This window comes from Ctenopharyngodon idella, chromosome 3 (assembly GCF_019924925.1).
Source record: "Ctenopharyngodon idella isolate HZGC_01 chromosome 3, HZGC01, whole genome shotgun sequence".
In the NCBI taxonomy this organism is placed as follows: domain Eukaryota; kingdom Metazoa; phylum Chordata; class Actinopteri; order Cypriniformes; family Xenocyprididae; genus Ctenopharyngodon; species Ctenopharyngodon idella.
In genome coordinates this window covers 46,096,013-46,123,947 of record NC_067222.1, presented here as the reverse complement: position 1 = coordinate 46,123,947, position 27,935 = coordinate 46,096,013, and the positions used below count along the sequence as shown (strand labels likewise).

Below are 27,935 nucleotides of genomic sequence, written 5' to 3'. Positions count from 1 at the left end.
TCCCAGATATCTGCATTAGATCCTGTCATTCCCAATTTCTGTTTATTCTGGTCACTATGTACCCAGATTTAAATGAGCACACATTTTGCTGTACTTGCTCTGTTCTACTTTTGCTCTTCATTTATCCACAATGAAGAAGTTTGAACACAAAACATGATACAGTGAGAAGCGTGTTTTTGTACTCTACATCCTCTCAATATATTGGGACAAATTTTGCACAAATACACAAACATTAAAATACAAGTACAAATGCAATGTCTTGATCTGCTCCACAAGCTCTCTTATAAATACTGCCACAAATCAAGAAAAACATTCTGTTTGCAGTTATCGGCACTTTAACAATATGATGAACATATACAGAAACCACAAGCTAATCTTTCTGCCATTTGACAACATTGGATAGTTTATCATATTTTTCATATATGTAGCCAGTGGTTCTACTTTAAACATCAAGCAATATTTACAGTATCTTATTAGCAAAACTGATATGCAGACAAAAATAGAGATATTGATATACCATCAAACGACCGCTATATTATAATACTTTGGAAACAACATTTTTTTTGTGTACATTTTCATGATGTATATGAATACTGGTGGAATTCATCTAAACCAGCTTTTGATTTTTCTCCCAGCTATTCTTCATTCCAGACTTTAGTGAAAATTGGGAGTAATGTATGTAAATGCATGTTCCTAAAGGTAACAAAAAAAAAAAGGATTCAGCAATATCACCCTCTTGTGGTGATATTAATACAATCCAAAGGTCTTTGTCAGTGCTTCTGATAACTTCTAACAACCTAGAAATTATTCACAAGGTTTTCGGTGCTATAAATAGCATTCCTTCTTACAATAAGCACCTTATTCCTATAAAAACCACAGTGAGAGAGTTTCACGTGTCTGGGCTGCCTAAGCTGCTGAACACAGTATGCTTTTTACTATCAGAGTGCATGGTTTATATATAGACGCGTTATCATCTATACACCAGCCAGAACAAACAGACCACTGGCAGGCCGACTGGCAGCCATGGGCACTTCTCGTGGAGTCTCACAGTCAAGGACGTGTCGCCTCTTCTCTGGGGAAGTGGAACGGGTTAAAGCAAAATGACAAGGCAAGATGAAGTCTGCGGGTTCTCAGTGACCGACAGGTTACAGCTCATTTTTACATCCTCTGGATCTCAAAGAGACGCACATCGGTGTCATACCAGATAGGCGGATCCACATTACTACAGTGAGAGGAAAAACAATGTTAAACTCACAAATGTATTCTGTTTACTTGGCTGAAACTAATTTAACATGCCAAACATATATCCCGGACATATTTTACTTCAAAATCAACAAAAAGAAAGTCTTTTTTAAAAATAAATTAATAAATTTGGCAACACTTTAGTATGGGGAACAATTCACACTTTCAACTAGTGGTTAATTAAGAGTTTATTGAGGCAAAAGTCATAGTTAATAGTGAATATGTGTTCCCCATACCAAAGTGTAGTCACATTGACCATTTTAACAAAGTTTTTACTATTCTGGACCTTGAATGTGGTAATTTCGTTGTTTTCAATAGAAGATAAAAAAACCTCTCGGATTTCATCAAAAATATCTTAATTTGTGTTCCGAAGATGAATGAAGGTCTTACGGGTGTGGAACGATATGAGGGTGAGTAATTAATGACAGAAATTTCATTTTTGGGTGAACTAACCCTTTAAGCAGCGAGCTCATTGGCTACTGATACAGCAGGAACCAATCAGATTGCAAGCAGATTGAGTTGAGGACCTATTAGCCTGTGCCATCTAGAGTTTCATGATATAACTTTGTACATTATGAAAACTATTTTTTTTATAGTATGAATACGATTTCATGCCCAGAAAACACCAACCAAGAAAACCGACCACAGACTGTAATGTCATACTAACCGCAGGTAAATGACTCCCCACATGTACGTGCGAAACCACATGGCAGTTCCTGCATTAGCCTGGTATTTTCGGATGAGAATGGGATGGGGCACGGGCAGCAGACCCACTAGAGTGCCATGCTGAAGAAACTTCAGGATCTCAGATTCATCCGTTAGACCCCTGATGTAAGAACATATTGTCATATTTCATAGCAGCAAATCAAACTACATGCAACTATCAATGACAAACTCTACCCTTACTTGTCAATGCAGATTTTTTCCACCTGTGGCACCAGTACTTGTAACAAGCGCATGATGGTCTGCAATGGGAGTTTGCTCTTCCAGGACAGGACCTGTGATTTGAGTGAAGACAACAGGTGAAGAGAGCTCTTATGGGCTTTTTCAGATTTAAAATTGTTAGCTTAGGGTTGTTCTTAGAATCTTGATGAAACGGAAGCATCGACACATCTTTTCTTGCATATTGTGATGTACATCTGAGTGTAACAGGTTATCGACAAAGAAAAAAAATCTAAGGCGGGGACGTGGTTCTGTGCATTTATTGTTGATTGGATGTTGAGATGTGGGCGTCGAGGCAGATGAACACAAGATTTCAGGGGTGGGTTTAAGCGGACTAGATGATTGGAGAAGTGCCGCGTACGTCATCCAAGAGAAGTCTGGCATTTCACTACAAGATCAAGTTATGATACTTTGATTACAAATTACAAATAAATTAAAAAACAAACAGCTTACTGTTTATTGTGATTTCTTTTTAAAACATGCATCATATTTTCTGTTATGTAACAACAACAACAAAAAACAACTAAAACTGACAATAATTCCTGCAGTCAGTAAATGCTAACCAAAAGAAATGCAAAAACTAATATGATCTACTGAGAATCATTTTGATTCTTTTATTAGGTGTACACATGTTGGCTGTCTTTGCCATAATAAATGTGTCCTATTAAAACACACATAGCAGCCAGAGAAAAAACTAAATGTTAAAAAGTCAAGGGTCAGGAGCCCAACTAAAGCAAACATGGATCACCATAATGGTGACTTTAAAAGAAAATATTTTCAATAAAATATCTAAACCTCTATTAATACTTAATTAAAAATAAAATAATAATTTGCCATTGAAATATAAGAATTATTTATTTGGTTGAACTAAGAAAATAAGCCAAATTAGATTAAATAAATATGAACTTTGGTACTAAAGACTTCTAGTAAGTTCACCTTACTTTCAAAGTAAGTTCATAAAACTAAATATTAGTTAAAAGTTAAAATAACTTTATAAAGTACTTTACTTTACAATACTTTATTCTGCAGCTTAACTGAGTCAGTGCAGAAAGACAACTCAGAAAGTTACATTGAGTGAGAGATTGATTCCTTTGATTGCTTAAGCATGTGTGAATTACCAAAGTCTGCGTGTTTCTCAACAGTGTTTGGGAGCAGCATCTCTACTATTAGAGAAGCTGTAAGTTTAACTGCTTCAACAACAGTGATGTTACTACCTCAATACTGAGTAATGTCATGTAGTTTTGCAGATGCGAAAATATTTTTTAATAAGGCAGTGCTGAGAACAAGTTTCTGTGTGCGCTGTATGGTAGAGAGAGTGGGAGAAAGAGAGCGTGATTTCCATAGATCATGAAGCGTAATTTTGTAGGAAAAATGTGGATACAGTTTGTCATTTTTCTCATATTGTTTGTTTTGTTTATTTACTTGTTCATTGTCTTTGTGGGTTTTGGTTCATTTGCTGAAATAAGTGAAATCATTTGGCGAAGTGATAGGGACATGTAATGCGGTCAAAACCTGCCTGGAACAACTTTAGCTGTGCGTGTACTGGAAAATAACTGCACACCTTAGAATGTTCATCAACCAATCAGATTCAAGCACTCAACAGCTGAATAGTACAATCAATGTTAATAAACTGTTATATATGCAAGTAAGAAAAAATACTCCATAAACATGGTATAAGATAACAGGATTATGTTAAAGTACAAACCCGATTCCAAAAAAGTTGGGACACTGTACAAATTGTGAATAAAAAAGGAATGCAATAATTTACAAATCTCATACTTATATTTTATTCACAATAGAATATAGATAACATATCAAATGTTGAAAGTGAGACCTTTCGAAATGTCATGCCAAATATTGGCTCATTTTGGATTTCATGAGAGCTACACATTCCAAAAAAGTTGGGACAGGTAGCAATAAGAGGCCGGAAAAGTTAAATGTACATATAAGGAACAGCTGGAGGACCAATTTGCAACTTATTAGGTCAATTGGCAACATGATTGGGTATAAAAAGAGCCTCTCAGAGTGGCAGTGTCTCTCAGAAGTCAAGATGGGCAGAGGATCACCAATTCCCCCAGTGCTGCGGCGAAAAATAGTGGAGCAATATCAGAAAGGAGTTTCTCAGAGAAAAATTGCAAAGAGTTTGAAGTTATCATCATCTACAGTGCATAATATCATCCAAAGATTCAGAGAATCTGGAACAATCTCTGTGCGTAAGGGTCAAGGCCGGAAAACCATACTGGATGCCCGTGATCTTCGGGCCCTTAGACGGCACTGCATCACATACAGGAATGGACAACCCAAGTTGTTATCAGCGCTCAGTTCAGAAGCCTGCATCTCTGATGGTATGGGGTTGCATGAGTGCGTGTGGCATGGGCAGCTTACACATCTGGAAAGGCACCATCAATGCTGAAAGGTATATCCAAGTTCTAGAACAACATATGCTCCCATCCAGACGTCGTCTCTTTCAGGGAAGACCTTGCATTTTCCAACATGACAATGCCAGACCACATACTGCATCAATTACAACATCATGGCTGCGTAGAAGAAGGATCCGGGTACTGAAATGGCCAGCCTGCAGTCCAGATCTTTCACCCATAGAAAACATTTGGCACATCATAAAGAGGAAGATGCGACAAAGAAGACCTAAGACAGTTGAGCAACTAGAAGCTTCTATTAGACAAGAATGGGACAACATTCCTATTCCTAAACTTGAGCAACTTGTCTCCTCAGTCTCCAGACGTTTGCAGACTGTTATAAAAAGAAGAGGGGATGCCGCACAGTGGTAAACATGGCCTTGTCCCAACTTTTTTGAGATGTGTTGATGCCATGAAATTTAAAATCAACTTATTTTTCCTTTAAAATTATACATTTTCTCAGTTTAAACATTTGATATGTCATCTATGTTGTATTCTGAATAAAATATTGAAATTTGAAACTTCCACATCATTGCATTCCTTTTTTATTCACAATTTGTACAGTGTCCCAACTTTTTTGGAATCGGGTTTGTACTAAGATCACCCAAAAAGGAAAACTCTGCCCTCAGGTTGTTCCAAACCTGTATGCTGTAATTTTTCCCATGGAAAACAAAGGGAACAACATTTGAAGAATCTTTATTTAGCCCTGTCTGTCAAAGAGTTTGCTGTTTGCCTGAAACATACAGGTGTGGAATGATGTGAGGATGCGTTAAAAAAAACAAACAAACAACAAACAGTTTCTTAACTCAAGGGTAAAATAAATGACACTTGGCTAACAATTTCCAGTTTAAAACACATTTGGTAGGGCACTAATCATAATGGCTGTGATGATGAAGGTTTTCTTACCCAGTCTGGCTTAGGATTCCAGTGGCTGACAGATGATGATGAGCTAGACAGACGTCTTCTTGCCATCTCTGCCTCAGTGTAGAAGACATCCTGGCAAGAGACATCACTGTTATCACCTTCGAAAGCAACTAGTGAACGTGATTGTACGTCTGCTCCTCTGACCTCATTGTCTCTTCCTGAGATGGACTCTGTGTCGCTGGTTCCAGCTGCAGCGCTGTGTTCAGGGGTTTGTGGGGATTCGGCCTGTGGCACTGCTATCATAGTACCGTCTTCTGAAACCTGGGACTTCTCCGTCAGTTTATCAATGCCTAAAGAGAGTTAGTCTGTCTTAAATGAAGTGCCACTATCACATAGTAGCTGGTCTTTACTATTACCAGTGTTGGGGAAAGTTACTTTTAAAAGTAATGCATTACTATATTGCGTTACTCCCTAAAAGTAACTGTGTTAGTTACTTTTTATGGAAAGTAATGTGTTACGTTACTTTTTTTCACCTGGGCTGGGCTTGCGTGCTTGTTTTTAATAACAAAAAAAGTTATATTTTTGGCAAATGTAAAAGCCCCTTCACACTAAAAGTGAAATGAATAAGCTTTATTCTGAAGGAAGTGCAAATTCACGCCTGTACACTAGAGGGCGCAGCTCAAACAAACCTTTCAGCTGTGCTGCTGTTCTGGACCAGAGAAGAATAAGACAAAGGAGAAGAAAGTTCAACACTTACTTCAGCAATAAAAACAAACAATGAAATTCAAATGTGATTTTTATCCAAAATCATTTTTGCTTATCAGTATGGTTGAATTGGATCATCGTAGGTCAGCAGCAAAGGTTAATAAAGTGAGATTAAATACATAGAGTATTTTTGTGTTATTTAACATATTTAACTATTGCAGGTTTGTGTAATATTCTGAGTTTGCATTTCACTGTTTACTCAACTTCAAGGAATACTGACTCTGTTTGTACTGTAAGATAACCAGTAAATGCTCACATTTAGTCTAGAACTACAATAAGCATCCTGTTCACACAGCACACACAACGCCTCTGCACTTACTCACAATCTCTCTCTCAGATAATAGTCAATAAATGAGAAAACTTGCATTACTTATTTGAAAAAGTAACTCAGATTGTTTTTTGTAAATTTAAATGTAATACGTTACTTTACTAGTTACTTGAAAAAAGTAATCTGATTACACAACTCACATTACTTGTAATGCTTTACCCCCAACACTGGATAATACTACCATTTAATATGCAATACATGAGTCAGTAGACACACCAATAAGCTGAGCTACCTGGTATGGCCACCAGACTGGCCTTCAGAGTGCCGGGCTCAGCAGGCACAGCCGGCCGCGAGCCCTCCATGGACACCGTCTCCTGTGAGCTGGTCCGAGAAATAGCGTTTGGAGATTTCCTCTTTCTCTGCAAGGCCTTCTGAATGGTCGCGGAGTCGGAGGGCAAATTGGCCAGCTGATGGAAGACGTTGCGCTTCCGAATGATGGCGTACACCAAATTACAGTTACCTGGTCAAAACATTATCAGAGTTGGGGTCAGGGCTGGAAATCATTGGGGGCTTAGGGCAAAAATTCCACCAAAATGAACAAAAATGCCCCCGAAATTCAAGATAAGAGGGCAAAAAATTACCCTGCACAATTGAACTAAATCTATTACAGCTGTTTACAGCACATTAAAGTGAAATGTGAAAATGAATTAAAAAGTGTTGATTACATTACATTTAAATCTACTCACATTGCATCGGATTTCTTTTTACGCATTTTGTGCAGTGTTGAGCATTATAACCAATCACACATTTCTGTTAAGCTTATGAATGCAGTGGCCAATCAAAGGCGTTTAGATTAGTTTCAGCTGAAAATGCCGGAGTTTGTTTACTGGCTGAATTCTTTCATCATAAACAATAAAGTGCAGATATGACGTAAGTAAAAGATTCACTTCACTGTGTTGATAGTTTTAGTGATTATAACCAGAGTTTTTGCGAGAGTGCAGAACTCGAGCTAGACTGAAGTCATAGAGCGCTTCAGTGAAGGGGAACGTTCTTGGCTTGCTTTATGTGTATAATTTATTCCCATTTTGAAACACAGTTTTGGTTACACTTTATTTCAATAGTCTACTCTTTACTAACTATAAGTAACTTTGCAACTACATGTCAACTAACTCAGAGTATTAGTAGACTGTCGTAGACTGTTAGGTAAGGTGTTAGGGTTCAGTTCAGTAGAATAAGTTGACATGTAGTTGCAAAGTTACTTACAGTCAGTAGAATGTCTGTTGAGGAGCATCAAAATAAAGAGTTAGTAGATATTAACCTGAATATTGGCCCTTAATGGATAAGGTAATTTCTGACCCTGGTGGGGGTCATCTTTATATAAACTTTCAGTAGAAGTACGACCACAGCATGTACAAGAGTTTCCATCAATAATCTGCAAGAGTGTCACATGGACTTCTATGAACAGAGTTGGGAGATTTGGCAAGAGACTGTCTAAAAGGCTCCTACAAAATTAGAATTTATCTGGCAAAGATGAACGAGAGTGTTGATCTCACCATCAAACTGGTACTGAATGATATTATTGAAGGCCTCTAGCAAGAAGAAGGCCAGATGGTGGTTCTGAGGTGCAGAAAACAGGAACCAGTTGGTAGAGAACGCCTCCAGGAGATGTAGGAGCTTGTTGGCCGCAACCATGGAAAGACTCTTCAGGTATGGAGACACTGAACACGGACAAGGGTGTTATGTGACACAGGATGCAAATTACACAACACTTGAACCAAACTACACAGATGAAACATTTCTTTTTTTACAGTACGCATTCATTTTACATGAATCCACTCATGAATCCATTTCAAATAAAGGCCTTTTTGATCTCAGGAAACCGACTGGTTCTCTTTGAAGAAAGCAGCCTCACCCTAAGTGGAATAAATCATTTAGTCTCCTAGCCCATGAAAGAAAAAAATGTCACCTCCAGTTATTTGTGATATAACAACATATTGAAATCCAAGTAAAGCCCTGTGCAAACCCAGACACTGTTATTACTCACCATTCACCACAATAGTGAGCAGGCAGTCATAGAGAGGCTGTAAGCGCTGATGGCCACTGGTTATTATCTTGTGGAAAACCTTCAGTTTTTAGAGATTTAAAAACACCTTATATGTTTCTATTTCGAAACATACGCAAAAACAACATTAAAATTTTTGTTTGAATTCCAAAACTAAAGCAGGTGTGTGCTTCACCACAATGAGCAGGTCGGCATGTGTGCCCGTGAACACAGGGATGTCCATAGGGACATGAAGAGAGTACGGCTTGTTCAGACGCACACCAAAGTTCCTCTCTCCGCTCAGCAGCAGCAGAATGAAGACGCCGATGTGCATGAGACCGACCCGTGCTGAAGTTCAACATACACAATAATATCAAGAGCTCGACAGACAGAATCATAACAGAAGTCATCTACATGTTAGAGATTATAAAAGGTACAGCAACAAAAACAACCTGTTTAAATCCAAGGGTCAGAGAGGGTGAACATTCTCATAAAATCTTTACAAGTGGAAAAAAAAAAGTGTCATCCTTAAAGGGACAGTTCACGCAAAAAAGAAAATGCTGTCATCAATTACTCACTCTCATGTTGCTCCTTCCTTTTATTCATCTTTGAGAAACTAATGAATTTGTAATGAAACCTGAGAGATTTTTTCATTTTTTCACCAAAATCTTGATGTTTCAAAATGTTCATGAAGGCAACACAAAAGTAATCCAAATGAGAAGCTTAAACCAAGTCTTCCGAAAAGACACAGGACCAATTTCAAAGGATACATTCCCCTCCTTGAAGGACACTTCAGGAGGGGAATGCCATTTTTCCAAACGAAAGTGAACAAATGAATCTCTTCGCAAAGGACTCTTTCACAAGACTTTTTGTGAAGGGTACATGCCGCAGTCACTTCAAGGATGTACTTTTATCATTTATTGTCACAAGACTGAGGATGGCGAGTCCTTAAGATTCATTAGCTAAAAGATGGGAGAGTTTGAGTTAACATTCTGTATAAACAGAATAATTCAAGTTGTTCTGTTTGTGAAATATTACACATTTTCCTCATGCATATATATACAGTACCGGTCAAAAGTTTGGACAAATTACTATTTTTAATGTTTTTGAAAGAAGTCTCTTAAGGCTGCATTTAAATTAGCCTAAATTTGATCTCTTTATCATAAGCAATTGTGTCTATTCAGAAGACTTGGATTAAACCACGGATTACTTTTACATTGTAATTTTATACTTTTTAATGCGTGAAAGTTTTGGTTGCATGAACCTTCAATGGCCCGTCCATCTTTCACGAAGAATGAGAGAATATTAAAAAGATCTTCAACTCTCCCTTCAAAAACTTCCATTCAGCACACTTACATTGGTCGGCTCGGGCATCATTCAGGTAAAACAGAATAGGCACTAATATGTCCAACACATCACTGCTCTTCAGCACAAAGAACAGGAATTTCTGTAAGAGAAAATGCAGGGATTATGTGTGAATTATTGACTGGCATGTTCTGGAGCTGACTGTATTGAAGTGCCCAATCTCTTACTTTGTTGAAGTCACAGAGTTTCCAGAAAAGGACCAGCAGTTCCTGGTGAAACTGGATCTTTTTGGTTGAGTTGGGCAGGTATGTTTGAGTGAGTGGGTTGGTCAGCAGGCGTGCCAAACCTTTCAGCACAAAGTCGTAATCCTGCAGACACAAGGAAAACCAGCTCACACATCAAAAGAACAATGCTTTTGTATTTTCTTGACATATCCTAAGATGACCTTTCTGCATACCTCCTCCCTGTGAATTCTGGACAGGTAATTCACGAAGAGGTTATTTGGCCCAACAGACTATGAATAAAGAGAAAAAGAGAAGGTATAGCTCACACAATTATCAGTAGACCATTTTTATTCAGATGGTTTATCCTATTTTTTTAGCCAATCCTTTTACTTTACTCCATGTGAGTGGTTGTTGTGTACATTATGGGGTGTGGTGTGCTTACGTCCTGCTCTTCCATGCTGGAGGGGGAGGGTGGGCGGTACGGCTGTCCGCCCTCATGCTCCAGGGTCACTATGAGGATTTGCACAGCCTGCTCCACCAGCTGCTCACGGTAGTCGGAGAAGAGCAGGTGGTTGTAGGGGATCCCGTAACCCACCGGGTCATAAGCGCACACCACGTTCAGCAGGGAGGTGAAGAGAGGCAGAGCGTGTCTTTGAGAAAGACAGACAATGTGAGTGATGTGTGCACATACAAAACTCCACGCTTAGATGCTCGGGTGGTTGTAATGGCGATGCAGTTACTAGAGAGTTCTGGATGGTTGCCAGGGCGTTGTTAGTTAAATGCTAGGGTGTTCACTGCAAACGTGGTTTTTTTTTTTTGTGTTCTTTTCTTATTTTCCAATACAAATATGTAAACATTGTTAAATCAAGATACATTTACTTGAGAAGCACAATAGATATGTTACCTTCTACCTATTTTTATGCAAATTTTGGCATATCACATAACAAAATAATAATAAAAAAAAAACACTGAATGGAAACGGCAAGATGCACATAAATTCTAAAAATGCGCATAAAAACTCATGCATTCATTTGAGGCGGATTTTTTTTTTTTATCCGGTAAGAAGACATTTACCAAATAAATCCCTCAATGCGCATCAAAAAACTCATGTGACTTTGCCTTAACAGAGGCTGTGATTGGATGACTGGACTAACCAGCGGACCAATCGCATCATAGCATCTCAAATGTTGGTTTGGTGGTTCTGAAACTCCTGAGCCAAAGTCTGTCATCAGAATGATTTGCTTTAATTCCCTCCCAGAAAAGTCACACACGATTGTGTTCCCAAACACCAGCATCCGAACGCTAGATAACATCTGAGATGCAAATCATTTATGATGGAGGAAAAAAGAGACACGGTTTCTTCCCAAATTGCAGCAATTTCCATTTTTATTACTGATATTTTGCACCAATTTTCCAAGAAGTGAAGATTTTGCTCTCCTGAACGCATGAGATGGAAACGCTGCTTTATTCACAAATATTTTATGCATATTACAATTTTGAATTTAGTTTAATTCACAACTTCGGATGAAAACATAGCTATTGACAAGATATTAAGGGCTAGATTTACTAACAGCTTGCTCTGACTTATTTACACTGTTAAAGAGTTGGATTCTCATGCTAAACATGGCCAAAGTTTCAAAACACGAGTTGGATGTATGACGGAGTATTTCTGTGCCAAATATACTACTTCCGGTTGTGGACATGTTTCGCCGAATTGTTTTCGAGTATGGCCTGTACCACGTCATAAAGGGTGGAATTCCTTGTATAGGCACTTATAGAGCAAGAGCAAGAGCACGCCCATCAACGCGCTTCGTTCGGGATATAGAAGCCGAGAGATTTTTCAACAATGCTTGTGTCCCAATTCAGGGGCTGCACCCTTTGAAGGCTGCATACATCATCGAGGCAGTCTCATTTAAGAAAAATAACCATTAGATTGCAAAGTAAGAAAGAAATTACAGTATTTTACACCTCACAATGAATATCAGTCAGTTTTATTACGGTTACTTTTCTTAAATATGACATCCTTGATGACGTATGCAGCCTTCAAATGTGACCTCCACAGGACGCAGCCTCCGAAATGAGACGCAGCTCATGTCAACAAAGGAGTGTGTTTTTTGTTGTGAGGGAAAGACTACATTTTTCAGCTTCCCAAAGAACCCAGCGTTAAGGGAACAGTGGATGAAATTTGTTTTTCCGGGGCAGCAACAGAGTTGTGCATGTATGTTTGTTGGTTCTCGGGATTTCGGTGATGAATGCTTTGTAAACAAGTCTCAGTTCCGCGCTGGATTTGCAGATCGCGGGTGGTGAGTAAAGCTGCATCAGATGCCTGTGTTCTGTTGGCAATCGGCGCGCAAGTGCATAAAATGTAAACAACACAAACGTTTTTGTTCCCTTTTTATTTATAATGATGTCACAGCTTGCAGATGATCTCTACGCAAAAGCTGTGCACGCTCGTGACTCTTTAGCTCTGCCCACGGCACGCCACCAGGAGCTCGGCTTTTTTTTTTTAGTTTCATGACTGACTTAAATTATTATGGAATTGGAACAATAATGAAAAATTGTAATGCACAAAATTCAGCCATTGTGACAAAGATCACTTGTAACACTGAAGAAGATCTTGTGAGATCTTCCAAAAACACTACAGCCTCACTACAACACTCACCATATAATCCTCAACAATGGTGACAATCAAAAAATATTCAAATATAAAGAGTAAAAGAATCCAGCTGCATAGTTTATTCATGCCCCAATGCGTGCTGGGAGCCATTCATGAGTTTTATATGCTGGCATGAAGCATGTCACCATTGTTTCGTTTTATATGTTGATTGTTGATGTCTGAATTACTTCCTGCTCAAAACATGTTTTCAGAAAATCTGATTTTCACAATAGTTTCACATGGTTAGTAGCACAATATTTAAATGAAATAATAACAAAACACACTTCTGATCAGCGATTAGACTTGTAAAAACAGTGATCAGTGAATCAGACCACTTCACGATGATGTCACCATTAACTAACAGTTAACATCATCTAATGTTATTCTGTCTCAAAATCTTCTGCTGCAGTAAAAGTGTTTTCTGAACACAATAATACTGCAGCCAGAGAAAAACTAATAAAACCATCAAGGTTGATCAAGGGTCAAGAACCGAACCACATGAAACACTGATCGACATAATGGTGACTTCAAATGTTTGTTCCGCTTTCCTTCAGTGGTTTTACTCATTAAGATCAGGTGTCGTCACCAAGTGGTCACAATGAGCACATTAAACACAGGGGATTTTGCTGTGTAACATCCACCCTTAAGCCATTTTTAAGCCAAAAAGTTAGTGATCCTTAATATTTAAAGGACATTCGAAGAAAGTTCTTCTAAGAACGTTTTCTCCCAACATTATAAGGACATTTAAAAAACATTCTTCAAACTAACAAAGCTTGAGAACATTATTAAAGACCAGATAACATTGAACAAATGCTCTATTAATGTTATTGGAGGAACATTTGTTCATAACTTTGAGAAAATCTTTCCAAAACCTAAACATTCCCTGGTACCTGGGTAGTTTTTAGTGGGCTGCTGCTACACAGTTGCTAGGATGTACTAGGTGGTTGCTAGATGGTTTCATACAAGCCCAGATCAAAAGAACCCACAATGAAGTTTACATGCAGTTTAGTGCTCAGGATTAGAGGCTTGACTTGGCAAACACCACTTGTAAGTCTGCAGGTGTTTAATTGGGGAGTGTTATGTTTGTGCAATGGTTTGTCTTTTGTGTGTCATATGGAGCCTGACCTGTTTTCAGCAGAACAGAAGAATGTGACCCAGGGGTTGAGGATACTGTTTTCTGCTGTTGGCGGCAGGTACATGGCCTCTGAGAAACAGGTGAGCAGTAACCTCAGCAGCTCAGACCTATAAACACACCACACACAGAGGAGGAACACTGGAGGGCATGTACACTACTCAATTTAGCTAATCTGATCATCCGTTTGGGTGGAAAAACAGGTTCGGGCTTTTAGACGTCTTGTGTGGTTACTGATTAAAAGGTCACCAAGGAAACTCAAATAAAGACATCAGTGGCCCTGGCTGGGAATGGAGTACAGTCACTCTTACCTATTGAGATCGTGGATGTAGTTGAGTGGGGGGGACTGAGCGAAGCCCACTCCGGCCTCCCAGATGTATTCACAGCTGTCCAGCGACTGCATGTCCTCAACCGAGTCCTGTACATGACAGAAACTCATTCTGAGACTGAATTTAATGTAGATCTAACTGCACACAGATAGACTGAGACAAATTAACTAAGGGCATTTCATTACTGTCATATTCACACCATATGGTACCATTTGAAGTGGAGTAAATATGTTTAACACTGAATTCCTTAATCCTGAAAACCTTAATTAATTTGTTCAAGTTTACTTGATCAGGGTTGGAGCTAAACTCTGCAGGAAAAGTGCCCTAACCAGACACTTGATTATTGGTAAATGATAAAGACCAGAGCCAGGTGATGATAATGATGATGTCATGGCAACACTGATAGGCTGATGGCACCACAAGAACAGAGACGCAGTCTCAAGCCCTTCACTATACACTCAAAAAAAAAACATAGCCGTAAATTTAAGATTTATGTATTAGAATTTTGTATCAAATTTCCATTCATTTTGGATAACAGTAAAAAAAAAATAATAATAATAATAACCTTAAAGTGATGCATATTTGTCAGCCACACTTAAATAAAAAAAGGTAAAATACATTTAAGATTTCTGCACTGCAACAATCATGGCATAGTTTAGTATCTACTATTTGCATCTATTTGATTTTATACTTTCAAAATACATTTAATCAAATTTCTTAGAGTCAGCATAAATCTGTTCATTGCGAAAATTTTTATTAAGTTTTATTAAGTTAAAAAGTGAAACAGTTAAATGTGGCTAGCTGTGGAACAAGTGATATTAGTTAGTTAAAATGTATGAGATTGAAACACATTGTATTTATTGATGATAAATATATAAACCTGGTTATTGTATATTGAAAACACATTTAGTTTATTAGCACTATTACAGAAATCTTAACTGTTTCTTACCTGTTTTTACATTTATTAGTTTATGTTAAAACCGTGTAATCCAAATGGATGGAAATTTTATATGCAATTCAAATAAATACAATTTAAATTTAGGCCTAAATAGTTTAGTTTGGGTGCTAAATAGGAAAAGGATCTACCACCTGCTTTTAATTTTGCTATTTTAGGTATTATCAACTGGCCAGAACTTTGAGACCACAATAAGAATGAAGGACTATAATGCGTTAAGAGCTCGCTTAAGCACTGATGAGCTAAACCATTTAGTGCTTTGTAAGTAATTAGCAAGATTTTTGTATGCAATGTCTATTATCACAACCAGTAAAGCATTACAATAAACGAGCCTTGAGGTCATGAACGCATGAACTAAGCTATCTGCATCTGACATTGTGAACATATGTCATAGTTTAGGTATATTTTCAAGATGGAAGAATGCGGTTTTACAGATGCTAGAAATGTGGTTTTTAAATGAAAGATTAGTATCAAAAAGCACTAACTAATGACGAAGACTTAAAGCAGCCATCAAGTGTTCTATTCTGAAGTATTCTAGGTTATTACGTGCAAAGGTTTTGGTCCAATAATTAAAAATATGTTTTTTTTCAGAATTTAATAGTAGAAAATTACTAGTCATCAATTTTTTATATCAGCTATGCATTCCATTAATTTTGTGAACTGGTAAGATTCATCAGTGCGCAAAGAAATACACTGTAGAGCTGGGTATCATCAGCATAACAGTGAAAACTAACGCCATGCTTCCTAATGATATCTCCCAAGGGTGGCATGTACAGGGTGAAAAGCAACGGTCCTAGTACTGAGCCTTGTGGTACTCCATACTGAACTTGTAATAGGTACGACATCTCTTCATTTAATGCTACAAACTGCTAACGGTCAGATAACCATGCCAGTGCAATTCCACGAATGCCAACATAATTTTCGAGTCTATTTAAAAGAATGTTGTAGTCGATAGTGTCTGAATTCTGACTGGAAATCCTCACTGTCTAAAAACACAACTTGTACAGATGATGGGCTACAAATAAAATGTATCATTCGGTTAGTGTGCATTTTGTCAGACAGGCAGTGGTGAACTCACAGGTCTTCCTTTCTTGTGGCTGTGAACGGTGAAGTCTGGACAGAAGAGCAAGTCAGCCAGAGCCAGTAAGAGAGACTCTGCTAGCGGACGGGCCCCTTCATCCTCATCCTCCATATCATCCATCTAACCAGAGGAAAAAAAATCACTCAAAATAATACTGTACATCAACTGGTTTACTTAACTTATTACTTATAATGTACTTTTTTCCCACCTATAATCTATGATTAAAATGTATCTGTTTATAATACTAATTTGATTATAACATTTAAAATCTAAAATGGCTATTTTTTTGGATTTTGGAGTTTGGATTTCTCCTACAACAAATAACCAACCACAACTAGGACATGATGAAAATGCATAAATGTGCTTGTGTGGATGTACTGTATGCTGAGGCACATTCATTTGAGAGTGTTTCATAATCCTACACTGCTATTTCTGAAAACACTTAAATACAGGCTTGAAGTTACATGGCTGAACATCAGTTTCTGTGGATTAAACTGAGTTGATAGCACTAAATGGTTATTATTTAGAGCATCATCGTCCTCCTCACCCCCGCTCTGCCAGCACCAGGGACGGTGGACCAGAAGAACCCTCTCCAGTCCTGGTCCTCAAAGATGTAGGGCAGGATTCGAGTGAGCATTCGACTGCAGTTCAGCACGATCTGCTTCTCCTTCTCTGTGGGGCAGCCGGACTCAGCGCCCTGAACCAACTTCTCCACCGCCTGTGACGATACACAAATACCCTTGTGTCAGCATATAGAGAAGCCAGTATGAACACCTTCACCCACTACACCCACACACACATACAGAGGTGCCAAAACATGCAATCGGGCTAAAATGACTACATATCAAAGCAATACTGTCACGGCAGGCGGATGATGGATCTAAATGCAACACTTAGTTTTATTAAACAATAGCAAAGAAGACTATTCAAAATAGCAAAGAAAACGTAACAGCTGTGTTAAAACAAAGACAATACCAGACCCTGAACAATGGGAACTATGGAGTATAAAAGCACAGGTAGATAATTAACTGAACAAGGAACAGGTGAAGAACATAATCAGTAACTATGGAAACTAAATGGTGACTAGAATAAAGGAGACAGGAACTAAACACAGGAAGAACAGGGCAAAATGAAATACAAAATAATAGTCCTAGAACACAAAACATAAGATAAACACAGTTATTTTAGTTTTTATGAATATTTTGAATTAGCTTTTATTTTCATATTTTTAGTTTTCATTTTAGTGTTAATTTTAGTTACATTTTTTAGTCGTTATATGCTTATATCATTTTATTAGTTTTTTTTTATTTTTTATTTTTTATTTCTATTTAGGTTTAATTTAATTTTGTTTAAGTTTTAGTTTTTATCTATTACCAGTTCATAATTTTAGTGCTTCAATTTAAACTTATTTCAGTTTATTGCCAAGTTAACGTTTCTAATTTTCGTTTAGTTTATGTTTTTCAGCTAATATTTATATTTTATTTTATTTCAGCCTTATTTCAATTAACAGAAATGTTTTAATAGTTTTAGTTTTACCTAATAATAACATTAAAGCAATATCTTACACAAGCTTTTTTTAAAGAAATAATTTTGGTGACTATGATCCAATAAAGTTGACAAACACAAAATGGCACAATACTTTTGTGTTGATTTTGAACAGTGAACTACACTACAGTTCAAAGGTTTGGGGTCTGTAAGATTTTTTAATGTTTTTGAAAGACGCTTATTTGATCAAAAAATACATTCAAACAGTAACACTGTGAAATATTATTACAATCAGTGTTAATTAATTAATGAATACCTACTAATTACATCTGTAATTAGATTACTACACTAATTACTTTCGGTAAAATGTGTTGCATTACTTATTACTAATTACTTTCTAAATCCCATATCAACTTCAACCATCTGAACAATACAAGGATTGACAGCTATTAATTCTTCCACATAAATAATATAAAACTGCATAAATTATTCTTAAACTGACCAAAGTATTTAAAGGGAGAAGGTTACATTAAAAACAAATATTTTAACATTTTAAATTTTGATGTTAAATCCACTATTGTTTTATATTGTTCTAAAATCTATACAGTATTTAATGCAATTACATCAGAAGTAACTGTAAATTACAGAAAAATTAAGAGTAATCCCTTACTTTACTTTTTCAAGGGACAAATAATTAAAATGCAGTAATTGATTACTTAGTAATGAGCTCCACCCAACACTGATTACAATTTAAAATAAATGTTTTCTATGTGAATATATTGTAAAATGTAATTTATTCCTGTGATCAAATCTGAATTTTCAGCATCATTACTCCAGTCTTCAGTCACATGATCCTTCAGAAATCATTCTAATATGATGATTTACTGCTCAAGAAACATTTCTGATTATTATCAATGTTGAAAACAGTTGTGCTGCTTCATATTTCTGTGGAATCCGTGATAAATTATATTTTCCAGGATTCTTTGATGAATTGAAAGTTCAAAAGAACAGCATCTATTTGAAATAGAAATCTTTTGTGACATTATTGTAATATGTATGTTCTGTTCCCATGTCTCATTGTGTCTTTTCCCCGTTTCCCTGTGACCTACTTTTCCTGTGTGATTGATTAGTTATCCCATTCAACTGTTGTCTATCAATTAACATATTAGTCCCTGTGTATTTAAGCCCTGTGTTGAGGTGTGTTATCCGTTTCCCGGAGTTTTTCCTACCTGTTGTTCAGTGAGTTACTGAATTAAAGTCTGTTTCCTGATTCCTTCATCTTCGTGAGCTACATGTATATAACCACCCGTGACAATTATAAATGCCTTTACTGTCCCTTTTGATCAATTTAAAGCATCTAATTGCTGAATAAAAGTACTTTATTCAGCAATCTGATCATTAATTTTCAAAAAGCAGTGTATACTAAACCATTTTGTGAAATGTTTTATTCATAATGTGTGTTTGTACTATCATTCTATAAAATAAATTCCCTTTGTTATCTTGTGTTATTCAGACATTCACACAAGTGCCAGCTACTTTTTGGAGCCACTGTGAAACTAAACAGAGTACATACATGTGCATGGTACAAGCTAAATCATTTCCAAATAATGCCACACAATATAATCTCTCTATTGATGGTGTGATGTCATTCCTCCAGGACACAGTAACACAACACTTTTCTCTCGTCTGCCTGCATGTGAGCCTGAAGACTTTGAATATCTCTAATCATGTTTTGTTTCTGATGGGCAGTCTCAAACAGGAAGCGCAAGGATTGAGACAGGAAGGGGAAAGCGCCAGATGTTTTCCTGTCCCACCAACATTTTTCAGATCCTCACAGTCACTGCCTATTATTGATGAGGCACATTCTCTAAAGACTGCATGTTACTGTTACAGGTGAATGACTGTGTATCAGGTGCTGTTACCTTGTAGCACAGTGTTGCCAGATTGGAGGGCGATTCCTCGCGCACAGCTCGGATCTCAGCGGCTGGCACCAGGGCAAACACATCCTGTACGCTGGTCGCTGTGTCCGACCAGAACTGATCCCAGAATGCGTCATCTGTGGCCTCCACGGGCTGGGGGGGAGGGGGTGAGGACCATACAGGTTTAATACATATGCAAATCCTTTCAACACACACCAGCTGGGCTGATCCAAACAATGAATTCATAAACCACATCAATATTTGATTAAAGGTACAGTTCACCCAAAAATGAAAATTATCCCATAATTTAATCACCCTCAAGCCATCCTAGGTGTATACGACTATCTTCTTTCAGAAGAACACAATCAGAGATATATTTAAAAATAAACTGGCTCTTCCAAGCTTTATAATGGTAGTGAATGGTGCTTGAGAATTTGAAGCCCAAAAAAGTGCATCCATCCATCATGAAAGTAATCCATACGGCTCTGGGGCGTTAATAAAGGCCTTCTGAAGCGTTCATCATTTTTCTTACAAAAACCCATTGTTTCACTTCAGAAGGCCTTTATTAACCCCCTGGAGCCGTATGGATTACTTTTATGATGGATGGATGTGCTTTTTTTAGCATCGAAATCAGGAGCGCCATTCACTACCATTATAAAGCTTGGAAGAGCCAGGATATTATTTAATGTATCTCCGATTGTGTTCGTCTGAAAAAACAAAGTCATGTACACCTGGGATGGCTTGAGGGTGAGTAAATCATGGGATAATTTTCATTTTTGTTTGAACTAGACTTTAACAGTTAAAAATAATGATGCAATCACGTTAACCCTGCAGAGAACAAGAAACAGTTCATCATTTCACATTAAAATCCAGTTAAAAAAAGTAAAGTTTTGATACATCAAGTGTGAAGTGTAAGATTCTCATCGAAAGCCTATTCTGAACAACATACATATACATGCAGTTTTATGAGCTCATACTAATTGAGAGACTGGAACATTTAATTTGTTAACTACCTTTACACACTTCAGACAAGACACTACAGGCAAAAACATTGTTTTTTCATGCACTGGTCAGTTTTGAGCTATTTGACTTTTCATAACATGTTGTTTCCAACAAACATCCAAAATACATTTTTTAACTGTTTAGTTTATTTCACTTTATCTGCATCTGTAGGTTTTACTTACACTACATATCTTTAAAGGTCGTTTTCTCAAATTGAGTTTTTTTTTTTTTTTTTTTTTTTCAGAAATCCCCACTTCAGCACAAAATTCCATTTTATTCCAATCTATATTCTGAAGGGTTTTACTGAGGGGTTTGTTCATATTGTTCATTTGCCTGATTTTAAACAACATTTTACTCCTTAAAACATGATAAAAAAAATTCTTCTGGCTATAGACAGTAATTTCTGATTTATGGAGATATCCTAAATCAGATTTATGTTCTGGAAATATTTACAAATTAGTGCATATCTAATTAGATAATGCCTCATTTGCATATTTAAATTTAATATTGAGATAACTTGAAATACAAAAAAATGTTTGTGATTCTTAATGTAATTAATCAAAATATGGTGATATCAATTGGATAGATTTCTCCTGGGGTATTTTGCATTAATATTAAAATATCTTTGGATGACTGACAGTAAAAAACTTAAGACGTCACGTCTGTAGGGGCGGGGTCTACCATACGTCATCTTATTGCCCCTCAAATCTATTTTTTCCAACATAAAACAAAACTTATATATATAAAAAATCTAAAATAGATGGTAGAAATAAAAAGATATAAAAACTTTAACTTTTTTTATTTAGTAAGGTTTATTTTTAATACTGAAAAATGATTAAAAAAACAATTATGCAAATTTGCGCTACGCAGATTTATCTTTAAAAAATTTCTAGCTATTTCTAGACTTTTTAATATTATAATAAAGTATTACAATAATATTACATTCTTAAAAAATATATTTTACGTAGTTCAATATGAATGAGCAACAGAATGCAGATATTGACATATAAACACAAGACACCTGTCATACTAGAAGCAAACTCAAGCATCATTATTCGGAATGAAACACCAGTCAGTGACCAGCGCACCCATACACACAGACACATATATGTAGAAAAACAGAAGTAAGGTTGTATTTAAACAATTGTGAGGTGTTGCAGAGGTCTGGTGGTCGGCGCAGGCTCTCCATCTGGAAACAAACACACGCTCCTAATAACAGCCTCGCATAACAGCAAAGACACAAACCTGTGTTTTTGTGGTCAGCTGTATCACCGCCTTCCTGAAATTCAGCTTCGAATCCGTATTTCCCATTTTTTCTGATATGTTGGTTTAATGATGAGGCGCAGCTCTAATCCCCGTCACCTCCTCCTCTGCGTGTGTCATCTGCGGAGGCGGCGGGTGCAGCGCTAAACACACCAACTTCCGGCAGGAGAATTTCACATTCCTACTATGGGCAAGGCTTGGCTCATGAATATTAATTAGGCAATGTGCCGTAAGGCCAGTAGGCGTAACTGATTGGTTAAACGGCAGGCCGACCGTTAGCGGCCCCTAGTCAGCTGGTAAAGGGCTGACTCCTGAATATTAACCGTGCTTAGGTTACGTAACTGGACGCCCAAGAAAGGTTACTAAGCAACGTCAGTCGGCTCTAATTCATATTCATAAGCTAGGCCTCTGCCTAAATAGCCATAGTAGGATTCAGAAATTCCAAACGCACTAGGCAGTTGCTAGGAAAACACTGTTTAGCAAATTTCCCCTTAAATCTTTTACTTTTCGCAAGCATCGCAACCCATATTCCAAACACAGTATATAACGTAATCAAATTAACAGTATTTTTGTGTTGAAAAAAAAAGTGATAGAAAACATCTAATTGGAAATAGCTGATTCTGAAAACTTTCATTCTCATGAAAAAGACATTTTTACATTTTAATACACATGTTTAGTCATTCAGCGTTACAACGAAATCTGTAAAAATGCATCATACGCTGTACTCGACCGCAATATTTGAAAACATCCTTATATGTCGGTATAAATGCATGGCTGAAGGACCTGATAAAAGACAAATTTGTTCTTGGGAAGCGAGTGGAATAAATTAGCTCAGGATGAGCAGAAGCGCTTTGTGGACATCGGACGTGACGTCATCACACGATCAGCCAATCCCGCACCGCCCTCGTGTTTTGCAGCTTGAGTTTCGCGCATGCGCTTTGGCATGTAAATAACAGCAGCGGCGGTTTGTTTTGTGTCGCGCAGGCTCATCAAATAGACAAATAGCCGGCTTATATTCACAGGGAACCTTATTATATCTGCTACGTTTACGAAAGTACGACTGCAATAAGAATACAGCGTTAAACGAGTAGAATATACCGCGTGTTTTTACAACTAGTGAAGTGTCAGTTAGCACACAGCTATGATAGAGACTAGCCGGATGAGTTTGAGTTTGACACATTTATTACGGCAGAATTAATCAAATACGACCTTCACTTGTTTTCTTACATGTAATTTTCTGATTTATACTTTATAGAGCCGCTTTGAGTTGAACATGTCGTGTTTATGTGCGTGTTAAGCTGTTAGCAGAGGTGTGAGTGTAGCATGACACAGCAGGCGGTTGATCAGAGTGACAAGAGCTGAACCAGGAGCTCAATAAAACACTCAAACATACAAGACCATCATCACCATTCACAGAAATGCTTACAGAAAACAGGTGAGTCAACAGATTGTGGCTGTATTACTTAATCAAATTAATATGACTTATTAATCCCAAAGGGGCAGTTTTGGTTTTTGATTCACACAAAGTTGGAGACGTGCTAGATTGTAGCATACAAATTAGAACCAAAAGAAACTTGATATACTATAAAATATTACATATACAAAGAAATATTTTATGGAATATCATGTGAAATATACAAGTATGTATAATAAAATGGTTCAACTCAGTGATAAGGGACTGATGTGAAAGTGATGCTGCTTCAGTTAATACTGTTACGTTGATAACCTGTAACCTCTATTTATGTTGTAAAGGAAACGTCAGCGCGCTGAAGGCGATGATGAAGATGCTCAGATGCCTCAGGCAAAAAGGCTGAGTTCAGCCCTCCAGAGCTCTGAGACGGGCAGGGAATCATGGGAGTCTGAGGTATGACATGCACTCAACAACTCGTCATCAAGCCGCGGTCACACTAGACTTTGAGTAGCAACATTTCTACAGACACTGCGACGGTCATAATATGACATGCAGTCTGTTCTACTTTATTGCAGTCCTGCAGATTTAAATTTTGTGCTCTTTTAAAGGCCTGTTCACACCAAGGATGGTAACTATAATGATAACCAAAAAGATTTAGTTCTGTAAATCTTTCTAAATATAAAAGAATAGCAGAGTTAACACCACAACTATGATAACAGTACAGAGAAACAATATTGCTGGAAACACTTTCAGGAGGATTTTTTCCAGCTGATGAACGATAAAAACATTGACAGCCAATCAGAATCAATCCTGCTTTAAAGAGTTTGAGCATTTAAATCGGCAGATGACGAAACTGCTTAGAATAAACAGAATGATATTGTCCACTGGTTTGGATGCTAATATACAGTAGTTATAATTATAGTTCTTGGTGTGAACGGGCCTTAATTCAGCTATGAAGTCACTCCATGGCGTCTTGATCTTCAATAGGTCACGTGTCTTCACGTGACATGAATTCGCAGGGCATGAAGTTCACCAAACTTGAACTTTGCAATGCAGCGAAATCCACATGATCTTTTGCGTTTCCTGTTCCTGTATGCTGTGTATGAATGGAAGTCAGTGGAATGAAAAGTGTAGTGTGACCGGCCCTTTATGCTGGCTTTGTGTACGACAAATCTGCATATTATTCTGAAACAGGGTTTCCCAGACTGAGTTTGTGAGTGGATGAAAAGCTAATAATTATTTAAAGGGTTAGTTCACCCAAAAATGAAATTTTGTCATTAGTTACTCACCCTCATGTCGTTCCACACCCGTAAGACCTTTGTTCATCTTCAGAGCACAAATTAAGATATTTTTGATGAAATCCAATGGCTCAGTGAGGCCTGCATTGCCAGCAAGACAATTAACACTTTCAAACGCCCAGAAAGCTACTAAAGACAAATAAACAGTTCATGTGACTACAGTGGTTCAACCTTAATGTTATAAAGCAACGAGAATACTTTTTGTGCACCAAAAAAACAAAATAACGACTTTATTCAACAATATCTAGTGATGGCCAACTTCAAAACACTGCTTCATGAAGCTTCAAAGCATTACAAATCTTTTGTTTCGAATCAGTGGTTTGGAGCGTGTTTCAAACTGCCAAAGTCACGTGATTTCAGTAAACGAGTCTTCGTTACATCATAAGTGTTTCGAAATTTCAATGGTTCACGTGACTTTGGCAGTTGTCTTTAGTAGCTTTCTGGGCATCTATCCTGCTGTCAATGCAGGCCTCACTGAGCCATCGGATTTTATCAAATATATCTTAATTTGTGTTCTGAAGATGAACGAAGGTCTTACGGGTTTGGAACCACATGAGGATGAGTAATTAATCAGTGAATTTTCATTTTTGGGTGAACTAACCCTTTAAATCCTTAAATTTAGGATGCAGTATTAAATAATTATACCATGGTCTGTCTGAATACTCGATTCTTATGAGGTGTGCGTTAAAACTGTTTAATGCACAGCAGTCAGTTTAATCACCATTCTATATTAATGCGCTGCTTTCATTGATGGACACACACACACACACACACACACACACATACACACACACAGAGAGATTGAAGATTGTGCTGCGCACACACAGAAACATTCAGGAGCCCAGGAACTTATCAACGCTGTCCCATGACTTTTATTAATAAAGCAGGTTTGCTGCTGAGTTGCTATATTATATTTCTCAGCAACGAGGGGGTAACATTGCTGTTTATGAAGTAATTAAACTTACAGTTTCAATGTTAATAGAGAGACGCTGCACAGACACAGGTAATTCACACACTTATTGCTTGCTCCTCTCTCTCTCTCTCTCTCTCTCTCTCTCTCTCTCGATAGGCTAATTCATTCAAATAAATGTAATTTATTTATCTCTGTGTCTGATTCAAAGCGGGCAGAATGCTAGATCTAACGAGCCGTAACTTACGAAAATAACCTTCACTTTAACCCTTCCAGACAAATATTGTGCCACAAACATCATTAACAGCTTGTCAATGCTGGCAAATGACCATGGTATAAGCGGGATAATCCATGGTTAACTGTGCATTAAATGATTTTACTGCCTCGCTTGGGTGGTTCTTTGCCTCCACGTTGTGCATTAAATCATTTAATATGATCAAATATATATATATATATATATATATATAAAATTATTTTTTTAATTTATTCATTTTTTACAGTACAAATGTGATTTAAAATTTATTTATATCTTTATTTTTGTAATTAAAACTATTACTACTTCTACTATTATTATTATTATTAATAATAATAATAATAATAATAATGATTTTAATCATTATTAATCAAATTGTTTGGCTTCCTAAAACAACAGTGTGAATGTAATGTGGAACGAGACTCTTTTACAACTAAAAAGAGGTTTGAATCCACTTCAACCAACATCAGAAAGCCGTGAACATATGAATGTGCCAATATATCATTGAAATATATATTAACTTAAAATCTCTGGGTACTTCAAGTAAATATTTTACTTTCGAGGTGTTCAACTGACATAAAAGTTTGGGAACCCCAGTCCTGAAAAATCACAATGTTAGAAACAAGCAACTGAGGTTTATTTTTAACAAGATCACTGATCATTTCAGTCTGGTTTTAATAGTTTGAGCAGCACATTTCTTCACAGATGTTTTATAAATACTGTCACAATTCAGCAGTGCAAAGAGGCTGTTATTGAAGAACGGAGTGTGTAAAAACTATATTGAACCTGACAGCTAAACTGCAGTTCGTGTGCGATAGCTACAAAGCCAAAACCTCAGGGCAAATTACTTAGGAAAATAAAATGTATGTTTAAATATTAGATAAAAAAAAACATGGCTTTGGCTTTTATTGTAATACAGTTGAGAAAGGAAAGTGGGGGAAACCCCAAAACATTTGAACTTGCGTACTTGTGGCTTTAACATATATTTGAGATTCCATTAGCTGCTATGACACAGGGTCACTGACGTGAGGTAGGATGTTGCTAACCTGATCTTCTGGTTCTCTGCAGTCTTCCAGCAGCGAGAGCAGCTGGATCAGCAGTCCTGATCACGTCGCCGGCAGCAGCAGCGGCAGCAGCCATTGTGGAGTGGACGTCATCGGGCCCCACGGCATCCCCGGCCCCTGCAGTCCCCACAGTGCCTCCAAGCAGGACCTGCTGTCCTACCAGCACATCAACCGCGTCCTGAGGGAAGCCCATTTCCATAGCTTACAGAGCCGAGCTCAGTCCAAGCACAGATGACTTTCAGGGACCCACAAAACCCCGTAGCGACAGGGTAAAACTTCTTCATCTCCATCCTCATTCAAACCTGTTCCTACTTTCTAGATCTCTCTCCTAGAGCTCATGTTATGTTGATATGTCATTGGATGGAAAACATGCCCTGGTACTGTAAGCTCTCTGACTAACTAGAGCACAAAAGTATTCATTGTAAGCAATAACGGCTTGACTATGATGCAAACTTTTGTGACTTTCACACTGTGTATTTTTCTTCTGAGAATAAAGGAACATTTTAGTGGGGATTTGCACTTGGGAATTTATGTTGATCAAATATTGATGTGGACCATATAGCAATGCAGCTGTGCACATTTAGATGGGAGGCATAAACATGCCAAAATATTCAGTTGATTAGTGAACTCCATTGCAGTGCTGTAACGAATGCATGAAGAAGCCAGTCGATACACTCAAGGACTGAGCTGGTGTGTAGATCTGGGTAATTTCCTTACAATCTTGACACAGTTCTGCAGGATCTCTTGCCTCCCAACCATCACTTAAAGCTGGTTGCTCATCCAGGCGTCAGGCCTTCGAGACCCTGCCGAGGTTTTCTTGTGTGCTGTTCGAACTCAGATTGCATTTTAAAGATTGTTGTTTATTTTACTATACCTTTTTGTAATGAAAGATGTACATTACATTTTACATTCAGATCATCTACATTTCTAAATAAAGATGGATGTTCTTAAGCAAACCTGTGTTTAACTTGCGTGACTAAATGACAGACTCCTAAGAAATTGTTTATTTTTGCCATTAACTAATTTTTCAGCCACAATCCTCAACTGAGATCTACCAATCAGAAGAGTCGCTGGCATCATGGAAATGACAAATGACTGGTAATAGAGTG

General features: G+C 37.4%; 2 protein-coding genes across 2 annotated transcripts; one reads left to right on the top strand and one right to left on the bottom strand.

Moving 5' to 3' along the window:
* Positions 1-157: 157 nt before the first annotated feature.
* On the bottom strand, positions 158-22,040 carry hid1a (HID1 domain containing a). The gene is made up of 19 exons (XM_051886705.1): positions 21,873-22,040; positions 19,629-19,778; positions 16,769-16,939; positions 16,219-16,341; positions 14,168-14,274; positions 13,850-13,966; positions 10,511-10,718; positions 10,302-10,358; positions 10,072-10,212; positions 9,896-9,986; positions 8,736-8,887; positions 8,543-8,621; positions 8,052-8,216; positions 6,791-7,018; positions 5,670-5,815; positions 5,508-5,597; positions 2,149-2,240; positions 1,910-2,068; positions 158-1,222 (listed from the first exon to the last, which is right to left on the bottom strand). The coding sequence occupies exons 1-19, from the start codon at positions 21,936-21,938 to the stop codon at positions 1,159-1,161; spliced, it is 2,406 nt and encodes an 801-aa protein (XP_051742665.1). The 5' UTR covers positions 21,939-22,040; the 3' UTR covers positions 158-1,158.
* Positions 22,041-22,778: 738 nt separating this feature from the next.
* LOC127508605 (protein FAM104A) lies at positions 22,779-27,782 on the top strand. The gene is made up of 3 exons (XM_051886710.1): positions 22,779-23,325; positions 23,643-23,754; positions 26,831-27,782. Exons 1-3 carry the CDS (start codon positions 23,309-23,311, stop codon positions 27,059-27,061), a joined length of 360 nt encoding a protein of 119 aa, XP_051742670.1. The 5' UTR covers positions 22,779-23,308; the 3' UTR covers positions 27,062-27,782.
* The last annotated feature ends 153 nt before the right edge of the window (positions 27,783-27,935 follow it).